At 38.5% G+C, this 20,769-nt stretch overlaps 1 protein-coding gene across 9 annotated transcripts in view; it reads right to left on the bottom strand.

The window, feature by feature from the left end:
• TJP1 (tight junction protein 1) overlaps positions 1–20,769 on the bottom strand; it is a gene marked incomplete at its 5' end in the record, with an annotated part of 254,313 nt that overhangs the window by 22,642 nt on the left and 210,902 nt on the right. For all 9 annotated transcript variants that reach the window (XM_081227283.1, XM_081227284.1, XM_081227285.1 and 6 more), the window contains 10 exons: positions 2,169–2,269; positions 2,570–2,780; positions 3,377–3,459; positions 6,796–6,891; positions 6,992–7,176; positions 7,453–7,672; positions 8,638–8,746; positions 11,042–11,192; positions 14,095–14,200; positions 15,121–15,260. In XM_081227283.1, the coding sequence (XP_081083409.1) occupies positions 2,169–2,269; positions 2,570–2,780; positions 3,377–3,459; positions 6,796–6,891; positions 6,992–7,176; positions 7,453–7,672; positions 8,638–8,746; positions 11,042–11,192; positions 14,095–14,200; positions 15,121–15,260 (1,402 nt within the window). The remainder of the gene's footprint in view (positions 1–2,168; positions 2,270–2,569; positions 2,781–3,376; positions 3,460–6,795; positions 6,892–6,991; positions 7,177–7,452; positions 7,673–8,637; positions 8,747–11,041; positions 11,193–14,094; positions 14,201–15,120; positions 15,261–20,769) is intronic.

Genomic DNA, 20,769 nt, shown 5'->3' with positions numbered 1-20,769 from the left:
CCAGGGCTCTGCTCTATGTTCCGGCAGAGTCTCTCCCACTGAAACCTCAATGGCTTGAAACCTTCTTGCTATCTACTTTGATCTCTGACTCGCAGGGTCTGGAAGACTATAACCCAGGAGCCAGCCAGGGAAGTATTTAAGGCCCTGGGAAAGAACAACTCAACTCACTAATCTGCTCAGCTTTTGCAGTGGTATGAAATGCAGAAGTGAGCAAGAACCAGGAGTGCTCTGAACTAGAAATGACACATGCTTACATGTTAAGAAAGCCTCCAGATGATTTTTCTTGGTTTAACAGGGAACATACAAGCCTGTAGCAGAAATTGCAAAAAGGAACTCTTCCTAGCAATCAGATCAAAGTAGTTAGCTCAGGAGAGTTGATGTGAAATGAAGTGGTTTTAGTTTAAGAATCTATTTGGAGAAAATATACTTGAATGGAAGGGGGGCATAAATCAAACTTGATTTAAATTGTAACACTTTTTCTGATTTACAAAATGCATCAATCTATTCTAATAGTAAATGACCTATTAGACCTATTAATAAAGTTAATAACATTAATTGAGATGACCTATTTTCCTCACACAAAAAGCTGGGAGAGCTAGACCTTCATTTTAAAATCCAAGCAAAGAAAGGAAGTACACAATAGTATCACAAAGAAATCACAGAAAATTAAGATTTGTGGATTTAAAAAAACCTCTCAGATAGGTAGACATGTATACCTTGTGCATTTATAAACCAATATTATTTCAAAAATCACCAGTGATACTGCAAAAAAAAAAAAGAAAAATCACAGGTGAAAGCTATTAACATTCTACCTGACCAAGGCTGCTAGCAGAACTGTGTTGTCATAGAAGATTAGTATGGAGAGGACGGTAATCCTTTTAATCAAATGCCACAGGAGTTAAGAATTAGTAACAGTGTGTCATGTAAAGTGGTGTAGTGAGTTTATTCTACCTGCCTCTGTCTATAAAGCGTCCCGGCTGATATGTCAGTTACTCAAAAGTGGTCTGAGGATCTCATGTGTACAGTCCACCGCCCAGAGTGGTACTGAGGAGAAAAGGCATGGTTCTGACACAGGACCACAGGTGGGAGCAGCAGACATTACCTCTACATGTCAGCATTTCAACATCTCTTCTTGGCAGAGGTTGTGTTTTCTGGGTAAGGAGCATGGGGGTCCTAAGCATGCAGCATGCACTGCCGCAGCACCTGGGGCCATAGCCAGGCAGAGGAAAGTAGGAGCCATGCAGGGGCAAAACACAACAAAAACCAAGCCGACAAGGAAATACAAAAAACAAAATAAGAGAACAGATATTCTCAATCTTCCCTAGCAACTAAAATATATTAATATTGTGTTGATCTGAAGGTAAAAGACATTTAAAACAAAAGATTCTTTTAACTGTATACTTTGAGAAAATTATTCTCTCTCCCAACAAAATAAACAGGACTTTCCCATCAAGAACTGTTAAAAGACCAGAAAGACTTAACAACAGAAAATAGTTACTTTAATCTTTATAAAATCAAAATTCAAAGCCAAAAGGATGTATTGCTTTGTCTAACATTTTCAGTATGTTTTAAGAATGTTAACAGGTGCTGAGTGAAAAAAAATTCCTTAGGTAAGGATTTAGGGAAATGCTTAAAGTAGCAAAGTAAGTCCTTTACTTCAGACCTCTCAGAGCCGTCACCACACTGGTGGGTACTGTGCTGCTCCAGGGGGCTTGGTTTGCAGCACGGTGGTCCCCACCCATTCCTTGCCTTCAGAGTGCCTTTTCTTCAGGGCCAGTCCTGGATCTCACATGCTGAGCACAGCACTTTGGGGACCACTCATCTAGCCCACCCATTCCCCTTGTTTCCAGAGGAAGAAATGGAAGCCAGATTCAAAGTCATTCCTCAGTCAGACAGGGGCAGAGTCAGAACTCAACCCTGCTCTTTTAAGTTACCCTCTGAGAATTCTCAGAGAATACCACTGAATGGTAATTCAGTGGGGAGAGAAACTTCAGAATCTTCTACTATCAAAAACAACTTTCATAACCCCTACAAATTATAAAAACCTAAAAGCTAATGCCCCAAATTACTTTAATAAGTTGATCCAATTAGAAAACAATGGTGACTCAAAGGCTTCTCTGATTAGTTATATAATTTATCAAATGGGTTAAAAACAGGAAATTTCTTACCTTTCCCTCAGAAACCCACACCAACTGGTTCTGTTGTTGCTGAATTGCTTCCTTCAATGCACCATACCAACCATCATTCATTGAGTTTAAATTAATTGTAGCTGCAAATAGATAACATTGTTCTATGATTACAACACGGCAAAAGTCAGAATTCACTCAACCATTGCTTAGAGTTCAGTCACCACTACTGAGTTATCTGACAGATGGTATTGAGGACACACCCCTGGGAATGTCTATTTTGGCACTGAACCATTTCTTTCAATCAACAGCAGCCGTTAACACAACAGCAAGCATAACAGGCAAAGGTTATATGAGTTTTAATATTTGAACAACACAACATTTTTGCCCACATATTGTTGCACAGACACTGTAAGCTGAAAGAAGGCCTTTAATATACTCACTTGTAAAAAGATGGTGATTATTTTTACGTAGTTTATGAGACCGCTCATATAACTTCCTGGCGCTTTTCCGAGATTCTGGACATAACCTCATCCTCATTGTTTTCACACCTTGCTTAGAATCAGGGTTAAGGAATACTACAATTGGATACCACTGGGCGTAATTCAGACGATCAACTGCATTTGGTGTTACATCCAATAAAGCATGTTTATCCTGAAGACACAAGAAAAAAATAAACAAGGACGCAAGACATGGTAACTAAGAAGCATCACCTTCAGAAAGTCACAGCTGAGACTACATTCCAATGGGAATGGACGTTTAACAGTGCTCCAAAATGTCTCAGGAGCACATATTAGAAAAAGGTGTACTCAGAAGTTAATGAAATTTAATTTCTAGTACAATTTTTTAAAAAAGTTTTAACTAGCTCACTTTTAAGACAGCCCAAATACTTGCAAGCAGAGAGTGAAAATAAGTGTAACAATTTAATGTTCCTGACATGACCTTGTGAGTAGCAACACATTCCTAACATATAAATATCAAAGTGCAACCTGAATTGTCCTGATGTGGTATCAAGTCTATCAACATATGTGAACACTGTATACTTTTTTGTGGTAATGAAAGCTCATCTTTTCAGGCACGTACTACTGTTCCATTGAAAGTGATTATTATAATGTCTCGGTAACTTACTTACGGTATACCAGTAATAACTTTAGAAAAACTACCTTCTACTTTCAGTTTAACCAAACCCACCCCACTGAGAAACAAAATTCACAGCTTACAATGAAACGGGTAAATTTCTAATAACTTACTTGATCTATTATTTGCTTTATTGTATGAAGGCGAATAATGCCAGAGCTTCGTTGGTCAGTTCCAGCATCTCGAGGTTCACTTTCTAATCATGCAGTCAGGACAAAAACAAAACACCAAATTTCCACTGGTTAGGTCAGTTTCTCAACTGCTGGGCATAATGACACGCTGGGCTCCATGACGTGTAGTTGTGGGGGCTTCCCGTGCACCACGGCCTATTGAGCAGCATTTCTGGCCTCCACCCACTGGATGTCAGTAGCAGCCCCCCACCTCCCTTTTGCTCCCATGGTGACAAACAGAACTGTGGCCAAATGTCCTCTCTGGGGCAGACCCACCCTGGCTGAGAACCCGGGGTTACATCAATGTTTCCAGCACTGCTGGGATCAGAAGGCAAGGGGGAGAACTTCCCTGGTGGCCCAGTGGCTAAGACTCCGCGCTCTTGATGCAGGGGGCCCAGGTTCAATCCCTGGTCAGGGAACTAGATCCCACGTGCATGCCTCAACTAAGAGCCCACATGCCCCAACTAAAGATCCTACATGTCACAATGAAGATTCTGCACACCACAACTAAGACCCAGCACAGCTAAATGACTAAGTAGGTAGGTAGGTAAGTAAGTAAATAAATAAATAAATAAAATTTAAAAAAAAAAAAAAAAGGCAAGTGGGCCACTCACCCCAGTGCAAAATTCAAGGGGGTGCCCCCAAACCTCAGAAGTCCAATCATATTTGAATGCAATATGTTCACAAAAGCAAAATAAATACTTCAAACATTTAAATAGAACATTTTAAATAGACTCAGTAAGTGGAGGGACCTCCCTGATGGTCCAGTGGTTAAGAATCCGCCCTGCAGATGCAGGGGACGTGGGTTCAATCCCTGGTTGAGGAACTAAGATCCCACATGCCACGGGGCAACTAAGCCTGCGTGCTCTAGAGCCTGCATGCCACAACTAGAGGGAAGCCGGCATGACACAACGAAGAGCCCGCGTGATGCAACTAAAACCTGATGCAGCCTGACTAAATAATTAATTAATTAATTAATTAATTATTTAAAAGAAAAGAATCAGTAAGTGGAACTTGAGCAAAAATTATTTAGAACTGTCACTTGGTCAAGAGAAACAGCCAAATACGGCAATTCTCTCAATTGAAATAAGCTTAAAATAAAAAAAGTAGATTTACAAAATAATATTGATAAATTTGCTTCCATTAAAACCGGGAAGGTAAAATTGCAAATTATGTTTGGTCTAAATAAAATATTTAAATTTAAAATAATGTCAGTTTTAATACACATGTTTTCAAAAATCTTCCAACTATTTTCATGTTCTGGAAAAAACAGCCATTAATATATATATATAATATATATATAAAAACATGTATATAGGGATTTCCCTTTTTCTTTTGCTCCAGTGTGGCCTGGCATGGCACTGTCTGCAAACCTTTTTCATATTGTGGCATGTGAGTAGCAATGGTTCTGTCTGTATGGCACACAGATACCCTGAGGAGGCCTCCCCTCAGCAGGGCCCGCCCGGCCGCAGACGGCTGCTCAATACCTAGGCAGGCCCACACTCAGCAGCAACAACTACAGCAGACTGGCTGGGGAGTCCTGGGTTAGGGACCTCTTTTCACATCAGCAGAAGGGGACTTGGGAGCAGAGAAGGCTGTAACTTGTGACTATGACACAGCCTGTGCTTTCACACTGGCAACCTGTGCCTCCCTCCTGGCGCAGAACACGCCAAGGCAGCTTGGGCTGATTTCTAACCACGCGTCTCAGAGGTCCGCTGACATGACGGCTTTCAACGAAAAGGCACAGCGATGTCTGAGACTCTGGTCACAGGAAAGCTCAGAAGTTAGAGAGCTCTGGTTGTTCAGATCAGACAAAGACAGAGACACGGAAGTTCAGAGGTCAGGCTGTGAGGGACAAGGGGATGATCTGGGAGAACAAGGCCATCGCGAGACAGCAGGGCCAATCTCCAACCTGGTGGACACAGGGGAACGACAGAGGGAGATCAACTGGGAGGCTCTGGGTGGAGAAAATGCTACTAGTCTCTAAACTCAAAAAACTCTCATGAGATTCAAAGAGGATACATAACTAAGCAATCTGAATCCCTTTTGTAAGAGTCTGGTTGTAGAGTAAACCCAATTAATCAACCAATTAGTCCTTAAGACAGAGCTTTCTAAGTCTTCACACTTGCTTTTCCTAAATGTAAAAGCCCCAAGTTTGGTTACAGGTGGTATCTATACGTATCAACTTCTTCAGTCAAAATGTTATCTATAAGCAATGACCAAAAAAAGATCTCTTCTGAAAAGACTAACAAACTGAGTGATGAATCAGAAATGAACATTTTCTAAATTGCTCAAATTTTACTATCATTTGTCTACAAATCTTCTGAGTTTCAGAAAATATCCTCTTTCAACTTTACCAGCAACCAAATGAAAAGCAATATATATAATATTAAATTAGCACTTGGGTGTTTATAGTGCCAGCAGGAACAACAGCTGCACAACCCTCTGGAAGCTGCCATAGTTACACAGCAGCAGCCAAGGAGTGCTCATGTCTTGGGTCATTCCTTCCTATCTTTGGTAATTCTGTCTAAGAAATTCAGCATATATATGGAAAAAGCTATATTCTTGAGTATTTAAATCCTTTGCGGAACAAAAGCAAAGCATAATATAGACAGACAAAGCAACCAAAATATGGACAGATTTCTGCACCCTTTGTATTAGTAAAATATAAATTTGAAACAGACTATACAAATAACTTAAAGCAAGCCTAAGTGATCATAACTAAGTCTGTGTATTTAAACTACCATAATAGCTAAAATAATGAAACAATGAAAGAATCTGCAAGGAAAATCTGTAAGGCATTTAAAGACTACTTCCTCAATATTTATATTTAATACTAACCTACTATATATGTCTGCAATAAGCAATAGCATGAATCATGCTTTTATTACTCTTTTGACATATCTGAGTATTTGTTTGCTTAATGACTGAAAGCACTGGGCTGGAGCCAGAAAGAGCTGGGTTCAGAGCCAAGTGTGTGACATTAGCTGGGTGTCATCATGACACCCCAACTAAAGAGGCGGGGCGGTGGTCTCAGTCACAACCACCCTACAGCTCAGCTTGCCCAGCTTCAGCTGGACATTCAGACACCTGCCCCATGGATACTGTCAGGATTAAACAAGACTGTGTGCTAAGAGATTCTCATAAATGGTGATTCTTTTTCTTATGAAAGGGAACTGGCAGAGCACAGACACAGTCACTCAGGTTTCCCTCCCAAATTAAATACATGGGGTCAATTGCAAATGTTCACTTACAAAAAGTGTTATTTCTATTAAGTGAATGGATCAGACCCACCCTTTAGAGAAGTAATTAGTAAAGAAACACGCTCAATCTCATCTGAAGTCCATATGGAGACTACTTACTTGCAATCTGATAAATATCTGGTTCTTCCCTGGCCAGCTTTTCTCTGGCAACATCAGCTATTGGTCCAAAGATGGTTACAGGCCTTAGAAATCCAGCTGGGGAGATTCAAATGAAAAATAGCACAGTTTATACTTCTTCTTTCTTAGGCAAACTGACATTAAAAGGTATTAGGTTCATCTATAGAAAACAGACTACCTTCTCGAAGAACAACTCTCTCATACGCTGGGAACTTTGTCTGAACCGGCTGAGCTGACAAATCTTCTCTGCTCTTGCGCAGATTTCTCTTGGAGCTACGCAGACCTCGGAATCTCCAGAAGTCGGCACGGTCTCCTCCTGCCGTCTTTGGAAGTGTGTACTGTACACTGGCTAACTGCTCAGCTCTGGACAAGACAAAAATAAAAATAAGGGTATTTTAAAAACAAAATGGAGAAAGACTTATAGTGAAACAAAATGCCAAAACACTGGATAGAACTTCACATGCAGTTTAAATCTTAATGGTTAAACTAAAATAAAGGAGTTTATACAACTAAGTCAGTTTTAGATATGGTAAATACAGTGAAAACTAATTCTTTACGTTACCAAAATTTCCCAGTGGGACTGAAATCTTGTCATCATTTCCTTAATCTGTTCTGTAAGAAGTATCCAAACATTCATACCTGTTCTTATTAGGGATGATGCCTCGTTCTACCTCCTTATGATTTTTGCCAATTCGAATAGCAAGCCAAGAGCCCAGTTTTCCATTGTACAAAGTATCCACAACACGGAACACCTCTCCTTTGTTAAAACTAAGTCCATAAGGAGATTCCTTTTCATATTCAAAATGGGTTCTAATATAGAAAGAATCTCCTACATCTGATTCTACGATGCGACGATAAACTAAAAGGAATCAAAACAAAAAATTATCAATAACTAGTGGGAAAATATATTAATCTGAAGAGAATACATTATGTGAAGATTCTATTGATAATATCAACAATAACAAAAACAACAGTATCCAACAAACGGCAGCTCCTTACTAAGTATTCTGTCTCATGGACATCATCATTATCTCACGAAATGGGAACTCTTAGCACTTCCATTTCACAAATGAGGAAACTACTGCAGATACAGATCAAGCAACTTGTCCAAAGCCACACATGCTTTCTATTTAAATCATCTAACTTAATTTCGCTGCAGCCCCTGCAAACCTCATCTATGTCCCACTTTCTAAATGAGTGGTTCTCAAATGAGGGCAATTCTGTTCCCCACAGGGAATAACTGGCATATATGGAGACATTTTTGATAGTTGCAACTGTGTGTTGAAAGGAGGGTGTGTGTGCTACAGACACTTAGTGAGCAGAGGGAAGGATGTTTTTAAACAGCCTAAAACACACGGGACAGCCTTTACAACAAAGAATTATTTGGTTCAAAACATCATCAGTGACAAGCCTGAGAAACCCTGTTCTAAATGAAAATGTATCTGCTTAATCACAGAGAAAATCAGGCATTCCCTTGCATTAATGCTAACAAACATCAGAGTATATTGCTTAGAAAACATCAATACAAAATCCAGAAGCTGCCCATATGCACTTTTGTGTGGAAGACTACAGGATTTTTCCATGCAGATGGCACTCTACTTCAATAGAATGCCAGCAAGGTTGGCTGGTCCTATTACCGTGCTGTGCTAACAAGTACAGTGTAAGACTGTATGCCCCTAAATGACAAAATAAACAAAATCTGTGAGATTAACAAATTCATTTATCACTTAACTTTGATTTATTAAAAACATTAAAATTAAAATTCCTATTTAAGTCCTCAAACTTCTCCAGGTTTATTTTCTCAATATTCTGACAGTATCTCACCATCCTTCTTCTTCTGAGCCAATATGGTCACTTCTTCTCCTTTTGGGAGGTCAAGTAGAAAAAGGACAGCTTCTTCTCTTATGATATTTGTGAAGTCTACATTGTTTACCTGTTAAAATACATTTCACAAATTACTACTGGTCATATTTTAAGATTATAAAAACATTTACCTACGCAGGAAACAAACATATCCAGAGTTTATCTAATTTGAAAATATCACATCTTCAAAAGTGAAAATTTTCATTTTACTTTGGAGAAAAGAATATACCCTAATTTAAAACAAGCAGAAACCAAGTAAATAAAGTGAGTGAAGGTGTAAAGTCATTTAAAGAATAGTCACAATGCATCCCGACATTAGAGATCATGCACTGCAAAATCCAACCAATTCAGACCAAAAAAGACAACTTCTAATTCCAACTGTTTATTATTATTGTAAAATCTCAGGATTTAAAATTTTAAATTATAAGTTCTATGAATGTATAATAGAGCCCTACTTTTTACTAGGCTCTGAAAAAGAAATCAAAAGGAAACAAGATTAAAAAGAAATAGTGCATGCATTGTGCCATCTCTGTAAGAGCATCTGGTATGATGTAAGCTCAGTGTCTGCCAAATCAATGTTTAATATTAGACGCTCCTAAGGACCAAAATGTAACTTATCAAAATGTCCCCAGTGACTATGTGCAGGATTACAGGTAGATTTTCTTCTACTCATCTTCTGGAAATTTTCCACATTAAAAAAAAAATTGTTTTCCTCATGTACTACCTTTATGATACGAAACAACAAAAAAACTGTTAAATACTTTTTGAATGATGTATAATTACTTCAAACAGGATATGGGGTAGGTAAGAGAATAACAGGTCTGTTTAATTATCCATGTTGTATTTGAGAAAATGTAGACATCATCTGGAGGAATCACAACACAAAGTCAGGTGGAAACCAGTGAGTCAGGAGACAATGCCCTGACTTTCTGACGTGTAAGTCTGAAGGGGGAGGAGGAGGACGGGAGTGGCCATAGGCAGCCAGCACAGTCTGAGGGAGCTCGCAGAGTGCTCAGAGGGCAGCTTCTGACCGCAGGCTGCTGCCAAAAGCAACCAAACCCAAGACAGAGATACTAAAGCAAGATAGAAGCAGGGGGCTGCTGACACACCCCAAGTTTTAGGAAGAATGATTAAAGAAGGTAGAAAAAGAACTGAAATGATTAGAGGAGTACCAGAAAAGCAGTGTTATGGAATCCAAGGAAGAAAGCACTTCAAAAAGGACTTTTTAAGAAGGTCAAAACACTAGTAAGAAATACAGGAAAATGAGGGCTGAAGATGACATTAGGTCGGCAATGCCTCATGAAAATTCACATTCAGTCGTGGTTAAGGTGGAAGGCAGACTACACAACTTTATGACACAAGGACTGAAAAGCAAGCAGGGAAGGGACTCAACCAAACCTTCAACAAGTTCAACAGCCCAAGGAGAAAAGACAGACAATGGAAGGCTGATGAAGAACCAGAGGATAGGGAAAGAGGACAACATGAACAAAGCAGCATGTTCTGGGGCAGGAGGAGAACGAATGCAGGACATGGGCAGGAGGTAGCGTGAACGCAGGAAGAGACCAGAACAGAGGTGGCAATGACAATCTGAGGCAATGTCCTCTGGCAAGAGGAGTAGGGCAGATGTAGGAACTCCCACTTGAGAGATCTGAGCTTCCCATTAAAACGGCATACAGTGCATCTGGCAGGAAGTGTGGATATTTTAAAAGGAGAAGAGAGAAATAAAGATGGTACTACATTACTAGGCGGCATTGCTTATGGAAAAGAAACAAAAACATACACAAACAAAAAAAACAAAAGAAAAAGACCTGATTGGTACCCTGCGTCTAAACTGGGCTTTCCTGGACTCTTCCCTCTTGTGGGGTATGAAGCTTCAGAGCCAGGGCAGCTTACACACGTGCCTGATGGAAACCCCATGTCTGCACACCTGAGCCATCACCTGTGGTGAAGAAGGTCCTACAGGGCTCTGTGGGCTGCTGCAAAGACTACTCCCACTGGAGAGTAACACCTGACGCTGCCCTAGTGGCAAGCTGTGGCCCACGGCAGTCTAGCCAGCCTGAATGTTTAGTTGAACTTAAAATAACTGGTGGATATTATGGGGCTCTAAGACTTACTTTTTTTAGGCTCTATGAACATGAGTGATTAACACGAGACCAAAGCACCACACTGTGTAGTAACAACACAGCAGCGAATAAGAGCAAAGGCAGGAATGGGAAGACCTGATGGATTCTCAATCTGCATGCTAAACTGGTTCTAGACGCTACAACAGATTACAAGCTAACTGCGATAGTGAGTCTGCTGTGTCTGGTGCCTTTTTCTAAAGATCTAAGTACTTTGAAACCACATAAGTTGACCACTGACATACCCTGAGAATCTGATCACCCTCTTCCAAGCCTTCTTTGGCAGCAGGGCTATCTTCAAGAACGCCAGCTACAAATATTCCAACATCATTTCCACCAGCCAGCCGCAAACCCACACTATCTCCTTTCCTGAATTTTACTAATTTCATGCTGGGCCTGTTAAGACAAATATTTCATTTGAAACAGTTAAGAGAAGCTTGAAGAGTTATAGCAAACTACTACAATAAAAACCATATTTAAAATAAAACAAAGGACCATCATCTCTAAAATTTACCCTACACGTCTAATTTACTGAATAAAATTTATCATTAGAATACCAAACCAGATTTAATAGCACTTTCTTTTAATTTTTGATTAACAAAATAAGTTTTGAAATATCTAAATTCAATATGTAAGTACTGTTTTACATAATAATTATAAAATTACTTCATAACAATGCTTTCCCAACTCTGAGTCTTGGATGTATGTGGTACATTAACAATGGCTAAAAAATCTTCCATTTCTCCCACCCCGATTCATACCATATCATCCCTACTGAAAAACTAAGAAGCACTACTGTACAAAGGTAGAAACTGAGCATAAACTGACAGATTTCCCTAATGCCAGAGAGTCAAACTCAGGCTCTAAGCACTGTAATCTCTATACCCAACACACAGTGGTTTTGAAACTTTGCAGTTGGGGGACTCCTTCAGTAGTTCACACAGATCTTACTCTTCAGCCCCTTTGAATTTTAAACAAAAAGCTTATCATCATTCAGCCTTTTTGGATTAGCCCCATATTTAAGCTCTGCCCCCTTGCTAGAGAGAATGGAAAGGAATTAATGCAGGCACATTCCTCTACTATCAGTGTAGTGTCACAGCTCTGTGACACTCCTAAAACACCAAAGAATGTCTTAGAAGAATGGCTAGACAGAAACACATCATAACTAAGCATTACCCTTTTGGGTAATTAATTACAAATTACATACATAATTACAAATTTCCCTTCTAGGTTTCTATAACCATCCCACATTCCAAGCCAAGAAGACACACAATTCTTCTACCTATTCTGACACGAAGTGTGGGAAAAAGTCCTCTTCCTCTTAATTTACTAAGTAACAATGAGCAAATAATTAGAAACTAGTAGTAACGAAAAAACACAAATCAAAGAAATGAATGAGTTGAGGGAAGAGAGATGCCTCGTTCTTTAAAACCAACTAAAGACTAGCTTTCAGAACTTACAAGGTAGTCACATTTGACCTTATTTCTTCATGTAGAACTAACATTAGCTAGATGGAAACCTGAGAGTCTGTAGGTCAGATGAGGTCACTTACTGCCAGGGCTGCTGGTACCCTCAGTGCCCCGAATCTATTTACTGGCTTTATCATGGAGGGTGTGAGTCCCTCGGCTGTGATGGATCCTACTTTTCCACCTGCATCAAGAGCCTTCTGACAGACTCCTCTCCCAAATCAACTGTACAGACAGCTCTTTTAAACATTTCCTTAAAGTCGTTAAGGCCCCAGGTCCCTCAAGTCCTCTCCTAACACTGACCCATCTAGTGCACCTCAAAAAGTAAAACAGCTGATTGTAGTCTGCATCCTTTAGTAAAACCTGGCTTTTTATTGATAAAACCACTGTTCAAGGACAGCTCTAGGCCCCATCTTAGGGTCATATGCCCTACATGCCTAATAATTTATACTCTGCCCTGTGTTATGTCAACCACATGCAATAGCAAAAATCCTTCTGCCTCAAATCCAGTCACTGAATCTGAATGAATAACTAAACCTTTCCTGGCTAAGCTACAAATCCTGCCCACATTCTCAGTTCTCTTTGGTATCTGTCCTTCAGTGCTCCCTCAGGGAAATAGGTCTCTGGAATCTAGTTATTAACGTTTTCGTAAAACTTACAGAGTTAGGAAGGCTCTCAGGCCATTCTTCTTTTTTTTTTTTTTTTTTTTGGCTGCATTTGGTCTATGCTACTGCCCACGGGCTTTTCTCTAGTTGTGGTGGGCAGGCCTCTCATTGCGGTGGCTTCTCTTGTTGCAGAGCATGGGCTCTAGGCACGCGGGCTCAATAGTTGTGGCGCACGGGCTTAGTTCCTCCACGGCATGTGGGATCTTCCCGGACCAGGGCTCAAACCCGTGTCCCCTGCACTGGCAGGTGGATTCTTAACCACTGCTCCACCAGGGAAGTCCCCAAAATGTATAATTTTAAACTTGTGATACTTTCATCTATTTCAGGAGCCATTTCTCTCTACCAAGCTAGGTCTTATGGTAATAACCCAATTTTCTTTAGCAGAGAAAACAGATGAGAGCAGAGGTCTACATCTAATCTACTTTAGGAAATTTGGTAATTTTCCATTATTCATGTCATGTCTCTTTTACCAGAGAGGCAACAAAAACTAATCTGATGATCATGATAGTTTGAAATCTGGATATAAAATCTACATCTCAATCTCAATGTATAAAATATAAAGTAATAAAAGTTGTGAATATCAAAAACTTACTTTTGAGTTGCTAACTAATCTAGAACAGGTTTCTCAACCAGAGGTGACTTTGCCTTGCAGGGAACATTTGTCAGCGCCTAGAGATATTTTTAGTTGTCACAACTGGGATGTGTATGTGTGTGCTACTAGCAGCCAGTGGCCAGGGATGCTACTAAGCATCCACAATGTAAAGGACAGTCCACCACAATAAACAATTATCTGGCCCCGAATGTCAATAGCGCTGATGGAGGAACACTGATTTTTTTTTTAAATGCTAGGGATTTAGAATGCCTGTGAAAATTCTGATGTTTAAATAGAAAACACTTTTCTAGTTTTGTAATTCCTAATCTAAAAACTAGGTAGAAAACAGTGGTGAGAAAGAAGTAAACATCTTAAATGTTTCTTTGTTGTTCTCTAATCTCTAACTGATTCTATCATATAAATAATTTAAAAAACCAAAACAAACACTAACCATAGCATTTAGTAGTATACACTGTCTTTAAAAGCATATGTAATATGGTTCACAACTGAATTCTCAATTTAAATAATCCTTAGTAATGGGCAGAGAAGACAACACAAGTTTAAAACCACATTACCGAAGAATCCCATCTTCATGAGTTGCATTAGGCAGGATCCCATCAGATGGACTGACAGGTAAATCCACGTCTGGCTGTCCAACCTGAGCATATACAGGCTTTGGTTCTAAAAGAAAAGAAAATTTAAATTATGCAGGAATCACTTTACAAAATGGAATAACAAAGCAAGCAACCACTGGAATAACCAAACAATAAAAAGTCTGCAAAATACAGCAAAAATGTAAGTTCAGAGAACCTGATCAGGAACATATATACTACATATGCATATATTAGGGTACATTTTACAGTTATAAATTCTGGGATCTTTATAGCATGTATGCATGTTACATGGTCACCTATGCTTTCTATAGCTCCAGCTGTTACAGTCTGAAAAATATACTTTTTAGGGAAGAATAACAGAGGAAGAAGAATATAAGAAGAGAGAATCCCTACATTTCTCTGTTAAGACTGTCAAAGTAGCCTTCTTTCTTCACTGTGATACAATTTATTTTTAAATTTCCACATTCCTGCCACTAAATAATCAGAACAGAAACAGGTTTTGAGAGAAGGACCTGAGAGACAGTAGAACCAGGATCTCCAGGCCTTTCAAGCAACTGGATCTCAGAACCTTGCAGATTCTTATGTGTGGTCTTGTATACAGGTCAGCAAGGTATACTTCATAAAGTGTTTCTGAAAACACTTTCAACAGACAAGAGAGCTTTAAACAGTGTCTAAAGCCAATCTAATGTTTCCCTTAATGAGCAGTACTGGAAAACAACCTCACTCACTGTGAACAGCTGTGAACCACAAATAACTACTATCTGGAAAATTTAAAAGCCATTCACGAACGCTTACTGATATATGGCAACCTCCCACTCACAAAGAAAATGCTGGAAGTACAGAAAAATTCACACATGGGTAGTAGGTAGCAGTAATAGTAGTAATAATAATAGTTGCATCTTTATATTTTCTGTGAATATAATTCTGTAAATTGTGAAACAATTTAGTCTGAATGCAAATGTTTCCTGCACTCTAGGCTAGGCTTACCTGGAAGACTGGGTGTTTGTTTCTCGTTTCTTTCAACTGTAACTTCTTCCACTGTTTTAGGTGTGTGCTCATCTGCATGCTTTACAGGAGTTGAGACAGCCCCGGGTTTAGAAATTCTCTCTTCCTCTCTGCTCCGGAGACTATACATTAGTAAAAATAAAAACTTATGAGCATATTGTGAAAACAATTTGTAAAGAGTACAAGAACAGCCAAGACAATGTCAAAAAAGGATGACAAGGGACTTGCTCTAAAAGATAACAAAATATTATAAAAACTTAGTAATAAAACTAAAGTGCTACTGCCACAGAAACAGATAAATAGATCCACGTAACAAAACAGAAAATGGAGAAATATATCCACAGTACCAAAGTTTATTACGGAAGCAGCAGCCCAAAACTGTTGGAAGAGAACACACTGTTTAATAAACAGTGTTTAGAACAACTGTCCACAAATTTAGAAAAATTAGATCTCTATGCATATCAATGACGTAAGTATAAATCAATTTCAGATAAAGTCCTAAACATAAAATATATTAAAAAAACTTATCAAAAATAGAGGACTCAAAGTAAGATTCAATGCAGAAAATGAAGTGAATACATAAAAAGTTTTAAAAGGTGTGAAAATAATTTGAAAAAATATGTCTTAGGTTGAACCAAATGAATATTTTTAAGTTCAAACAACTGAATATTAGCAATTTGACAAAACAAATGTAACAGGAGTTCAATTTTAAGACTATATATTGATCTAACAATACATATAATAAGAATTTGATATTTAGAACATATGCAAACACACTTTTAAATTATTTTAGAAATAAAAAGAGCCAGTATGTGAACTCATGGACAAAAATGAAAAAGACCTTGGGCTTCCCTGGTGGCGCAGTGGTTGAGAATCTGCCTGCTAATGCAGGGGACATGGGTTCGAGCCCTGGTCTGGGAGGATCCCACATGCCACGGAGCAACTAGGCCCGTGAGCCACAACTACTGAGCCTGCGCGTCTGGAGCCTGTGCTCCACAACAGGAGAGGCCGCGATGGTGAGAGGCCCGCGCACTGTGATGAAGGGTGGCCCCTGCTTGCCACAACTAGAGAAAGCCCTCGCACAGAAACGAAGACCGAACACAGCAAAAGTAAATTAATTAATTAATAAACTCCTACCCCCAACATCTAAAAAAGAAGAAAATGAAAAAGACCTAGAAACAGACTTTCCATAATATGGAAAATTTCTCATCAAAAGAATAAGCTGGAAGGATGCTCACCTGTGTTAAGTGAAATAAACTACTATCTGGGGAATATGTGCAGAGCCTGATCTTTTCAAATTATTTTTATAACACACAGAAACTCTATGATGCTAAAATGTTTGCATGAGTACGGAGGAAAGCTTAATTCAAGAAGATCTGGGATGAGGTGGAGTTGGCAGATTTGGCCTATTTCACCTGTTCTAACGAGCATACAATGCTTTCATAGTTGAAGATTAAAAGTTAAAATATTAAAGTTACAATGAAATAGAGTTATGAGAAGACATGGAGACATGAAAATAGCCCCAAAATAAAATGTGAGGAACAAACTGCAGAATATACGTGGTGTGACATCACTGAGGTATTAAAGAAAACTCTCCACAGCTACACAAACATATGTCGACGCCACATGCAGAAAGACCCAGACGGACAGAGGCGACAGAGGTTCTCGGAGCGGGGAGCAGACAAAACAGCAGCCCAGGGAAATCTGAGATTTATCTCCACTATTTCAGTTTTCTTAAGAAAATATTTACATAGTACTTATGAAGTAAAGACTGAAATGTTTTTAAATATTTTAAAATAATGTTCATTATTTAAAAATGGAATTAAGTCTAATTTTAAACAAAGAATTTGATTCTATTAATGCATATTAGTAGCAGTCTCTTATCAGGAAAAAATTTCTTCCCGTTATCCTCCTGAAAAAAGAAAACATAAGCACTTTTCCGAGTTTCTATTTTCATGTTCATTTAAGTACACTGTGGGGGTGTATTCCAGTTTTAAATTATATGTATTAAATGAGCTGCATGTAAGTAAAACAGTCTTTCAGTAAATAAAGCCAAGATATCTCCTAGCTCAAACCAGAATGAACTTTCTAAATCATAAAAGGTTAAAATTTTTAGCCACTGTTTATGTAATAAAATCTTACATACTATTAGTCTAAGTATAAATAAATACAGTTAAACTCTATCCCCAAACTGCTCTACGCACCTCAGAATATAAAGGGAAATACAAAATAAATTCTCCTTGCATTCTTTGCACTGAAAAATGCAAATGATATAAGTATGAACATTTTGAAGAGAATGAGATTAAAGAACTACATAATTTTAGTAGTTCTACAGATTTTCTTGCTCTGCAACAGACTTTAAAGACTATTTGCTTCAAAAAGATCAAAAAACAAACGTTTCCAATTGATTTTCTTGTTTCTTGTAACTTAAAAATTCTAAACTTAGAATGTGACCAAGTGACATTAATGATAGGTAAGAATCAATGATAATATTTTAATCTGAACGTCCTCCCCAGTGATAACCAAGACTGTCGTGCAATAGGGCTCTTGCTCTGTACATCACACGGAACTCCTGCTAGTAGAGTTGGCTAATTTTCATACTCTACTGACTATCACCTTTCTTTAATATAATTATTATGACAACATTGCAGATGGGTGGAATGCACATCATTCTATTAAATTTTTCATATGATTAATATTTGGAAAAATCATTGTTCATTTTTAGTGTATTTCCATTATCTACCAAAAGATGGAAGCATTATTCAATACATGTAGATTTGGAGCCATGCTGTTAATGGAATTGTGAAGCAAGTCATTTATGTAATTAAAAATTTTCTAGAATCCATATTAAATAAATGAGGTGAAATCAATTAATAATTTTATTTAACTCAGTATACCCACAGTATTATTTAAGTAATCAATATAAATGATTAATGAGGCATTTTACACATTCTTTTTTGGGTACTCAGTCATCAAACTCCAGTGTGTAGTTCACACTTACGTCTCTATTTAAACTGGCCACATTTCAAAGGCTCCACAGCCACATGTAGCTAGTGGCAATGGTGTTGGGCAATGAAGATCTAGAGTAACAGTACAGAACAATATAATCAACTTTTCCAAACATTTAAAATGTTCTACTATGAGCATGTATGACCATTAAGTCTATTATAAGACAAAGAATAGAATTTAGACACACAGAATCAGCCTACAATCAGTGGCAGTTATTGAAAGTGAAGCCATAAAAAAGGAAAATACATTTTCCCCAAACCTTCCTGACATAGTTCTACCCTAATGGCTCCCATGTAATATTTAAGCTTTAGTAAAAAACAACTTGTGCTATTATGAGTCAAGCCAACTTTATACAAAAACCATCTTTGTCCTGAGTTGGACTCATGTTTATCTACCACACTCTGGCTCCTAGTAGCCTAGAAAGAAACTCCAGGCATTCTAGGGGACCCTGAGACCCTCTGAACGGTGTTTTTGTTTTTCCCCTTGTACATATTAATCTAACGGTAATGATCCATTAATCTAGAGACTTTGGGCTGGTTAAAAGCTCTGCAGAACAGTTGTTAAGACAAAGTCTCTGAAAGAGAGTTTTTACAGTCACATAAATGGGCTCATTGTAAACAGAGCCTTAAGTCGTATCCAGTCAACTCTGTAAGTACAGTAGCAGATCAACACACATTCAACCAGATCAGCAAAGAGTAACAGATTAAGTGCAAAACTTCAGGTGTAAAGTCACAGCTGTTTGGGACCATTTAGTGCAGGCAGAGGGCAGGCAGCGAGGTCAGAAGAGGGACCTGGAGAGACACTGCAGGAGGAAGGGGCTCTCTCCTCTGTCCCCTTGGCAGCCCCTGCAGCACACAGGGGTCAGAAGCACTCACAGTGGCCAGCAGCTTTCCCCAGACACTTCCTAGGTTGGTTTTACAGTGTGCGGTCTCTGACAAGACACCTCCTCAAGATTGGCTTTCCCAAGCCCCTTGGAGGGCAGATTTCCTGCAAGTTCATCCAGTGACACCACAGTGAATTCTCTGCCATGCAGTGAGCCTCAGGTGTGTGAAGACAGGTGGGGAAGCTTCTTCCTTTGGCAACTCCAGCTCAGCACCAGGGGAAGGGCCTGCTCCTTACATCTGATTCTTATATTTTTCAGAGTTCTCTTTATTTATTACTGGCTAATCCCTTGTCACTCCAATCTCGTTATACTTAATCTCTTTATATTAAATTTGCTCTGTTCACAAGAAACTGTGCTTTCTGTCTTTTGGACCCTGATGAAATATGCCAGACTGCCAATTCTTCAAGGAGTTTTATTTCTGATTTCTAGCTCTCAAACACTTCCCCAACTGACCGGTTACATCTTATTTAAAAATAATCTTAATACAGGAAATAAACTGAGGCTGAATGTTCACTGTAATAAAACATCCTTTTATAAAGCTAATTTCCTCTTACATAATAAATGACTCATCCTACATAAGCCAACTTATAATTTCTTTTCAGAAACTCATTTATTGCATAAAGGTAGGCAAGATCTACACAGCTTAGGATGAACACAGAAACTAGGTACCCTTTAAAGGCCACTGGACTATCTCAGCCCCAATTATCAATAAAGATAGAAACTTAGAAAGTAACTTAACCAGACTCCAAAGTTCTTCTCCACTGGCAAGGACAGTTCGGCATGGAGGGCTCCTAATACATATGAGAAAGAAAAACTAGGCACACTCAAGTCTGACTTCTCAGAATATTGCAGCCATTGCTAATCTTCTAAATTTCATATGGAAACAGATATTTACATACTGCAGTTCCTCCTCGACAGCAATTCAAAAATTACAGCATGGCACACAGACGATTATAGAGGTGAAAAAGGCAGAGAGATGTGGAGATTCTGGGCTGGTACTTGGGCAGAGAAGTGAAGAGCTGCCCAGGGAGTATGCTGAGAAAGCAGGGGGAATAATTACCTTATATCTACTTGGCTATATTTGCAAGCGAAGTTCTCACAATTTAAATTTGTTCTTTATACATTGTAATCTATTTTCAGAAATATATATATGTGTGGTGTACGCTTTTGAAAAAATATGAGTGTCTGTATTGCTCACTTTGACAAATGGCTTTCTGGCAATAACCTAGCTACATATTTACATGAAGCCTATCAGCTTGTACAGAGATTCTCATCTTGCATGTTCGTTTATGACGATAATGACAACTAACCTAGTCCATCTGAATTAGAAAACAGATCTGTTGTTCAACAAGTATAATTGAAAAAATGAACAATTTTTAGTAAGGAACAACTGGGGAAAGACTAAGAAGGACCCTTCTTTCACTTAAGGGACAACAGCATCATCAGGGCTTCACTGGTGGTATGATTATTACGTACTTAGATTCATATTTAGAGTAAAACAACCCTTGATTGTGCAGTATGTTTGGCTGATTTTATAACAAGAGACCAGTGTTACCATACTCTTCATTTTTTTATTAACATTCTCTCAAAGGCAATAGAGAATTGTCCTACATTATTTAAACTAGAAATAAGATTTTTCATATACTTACTACTTTTACACGTGTGTGGAAGTCTGTTTTTATAATATTTTATGTTTTATACTGTACTTGTACAGGAAAATAGTTCTCAGCTGATGGAGT

Source organism: Mesoplodon bidens, assembly GCF_964165515.1.
Source record: "Mesoplodon bidens genome assembly, chromosome: 3".
Taxonomy (NCBI): domain Eukaryota; kingdom Metazoa; phylum Chordata; class Mammalia; order Artiodactyla; family Ziphiidae; genus Mesoplodon; species Mesoplodon bidens.
This window is presented reverse-complemented; position numbering and strand designations above follow the sequence as displayed.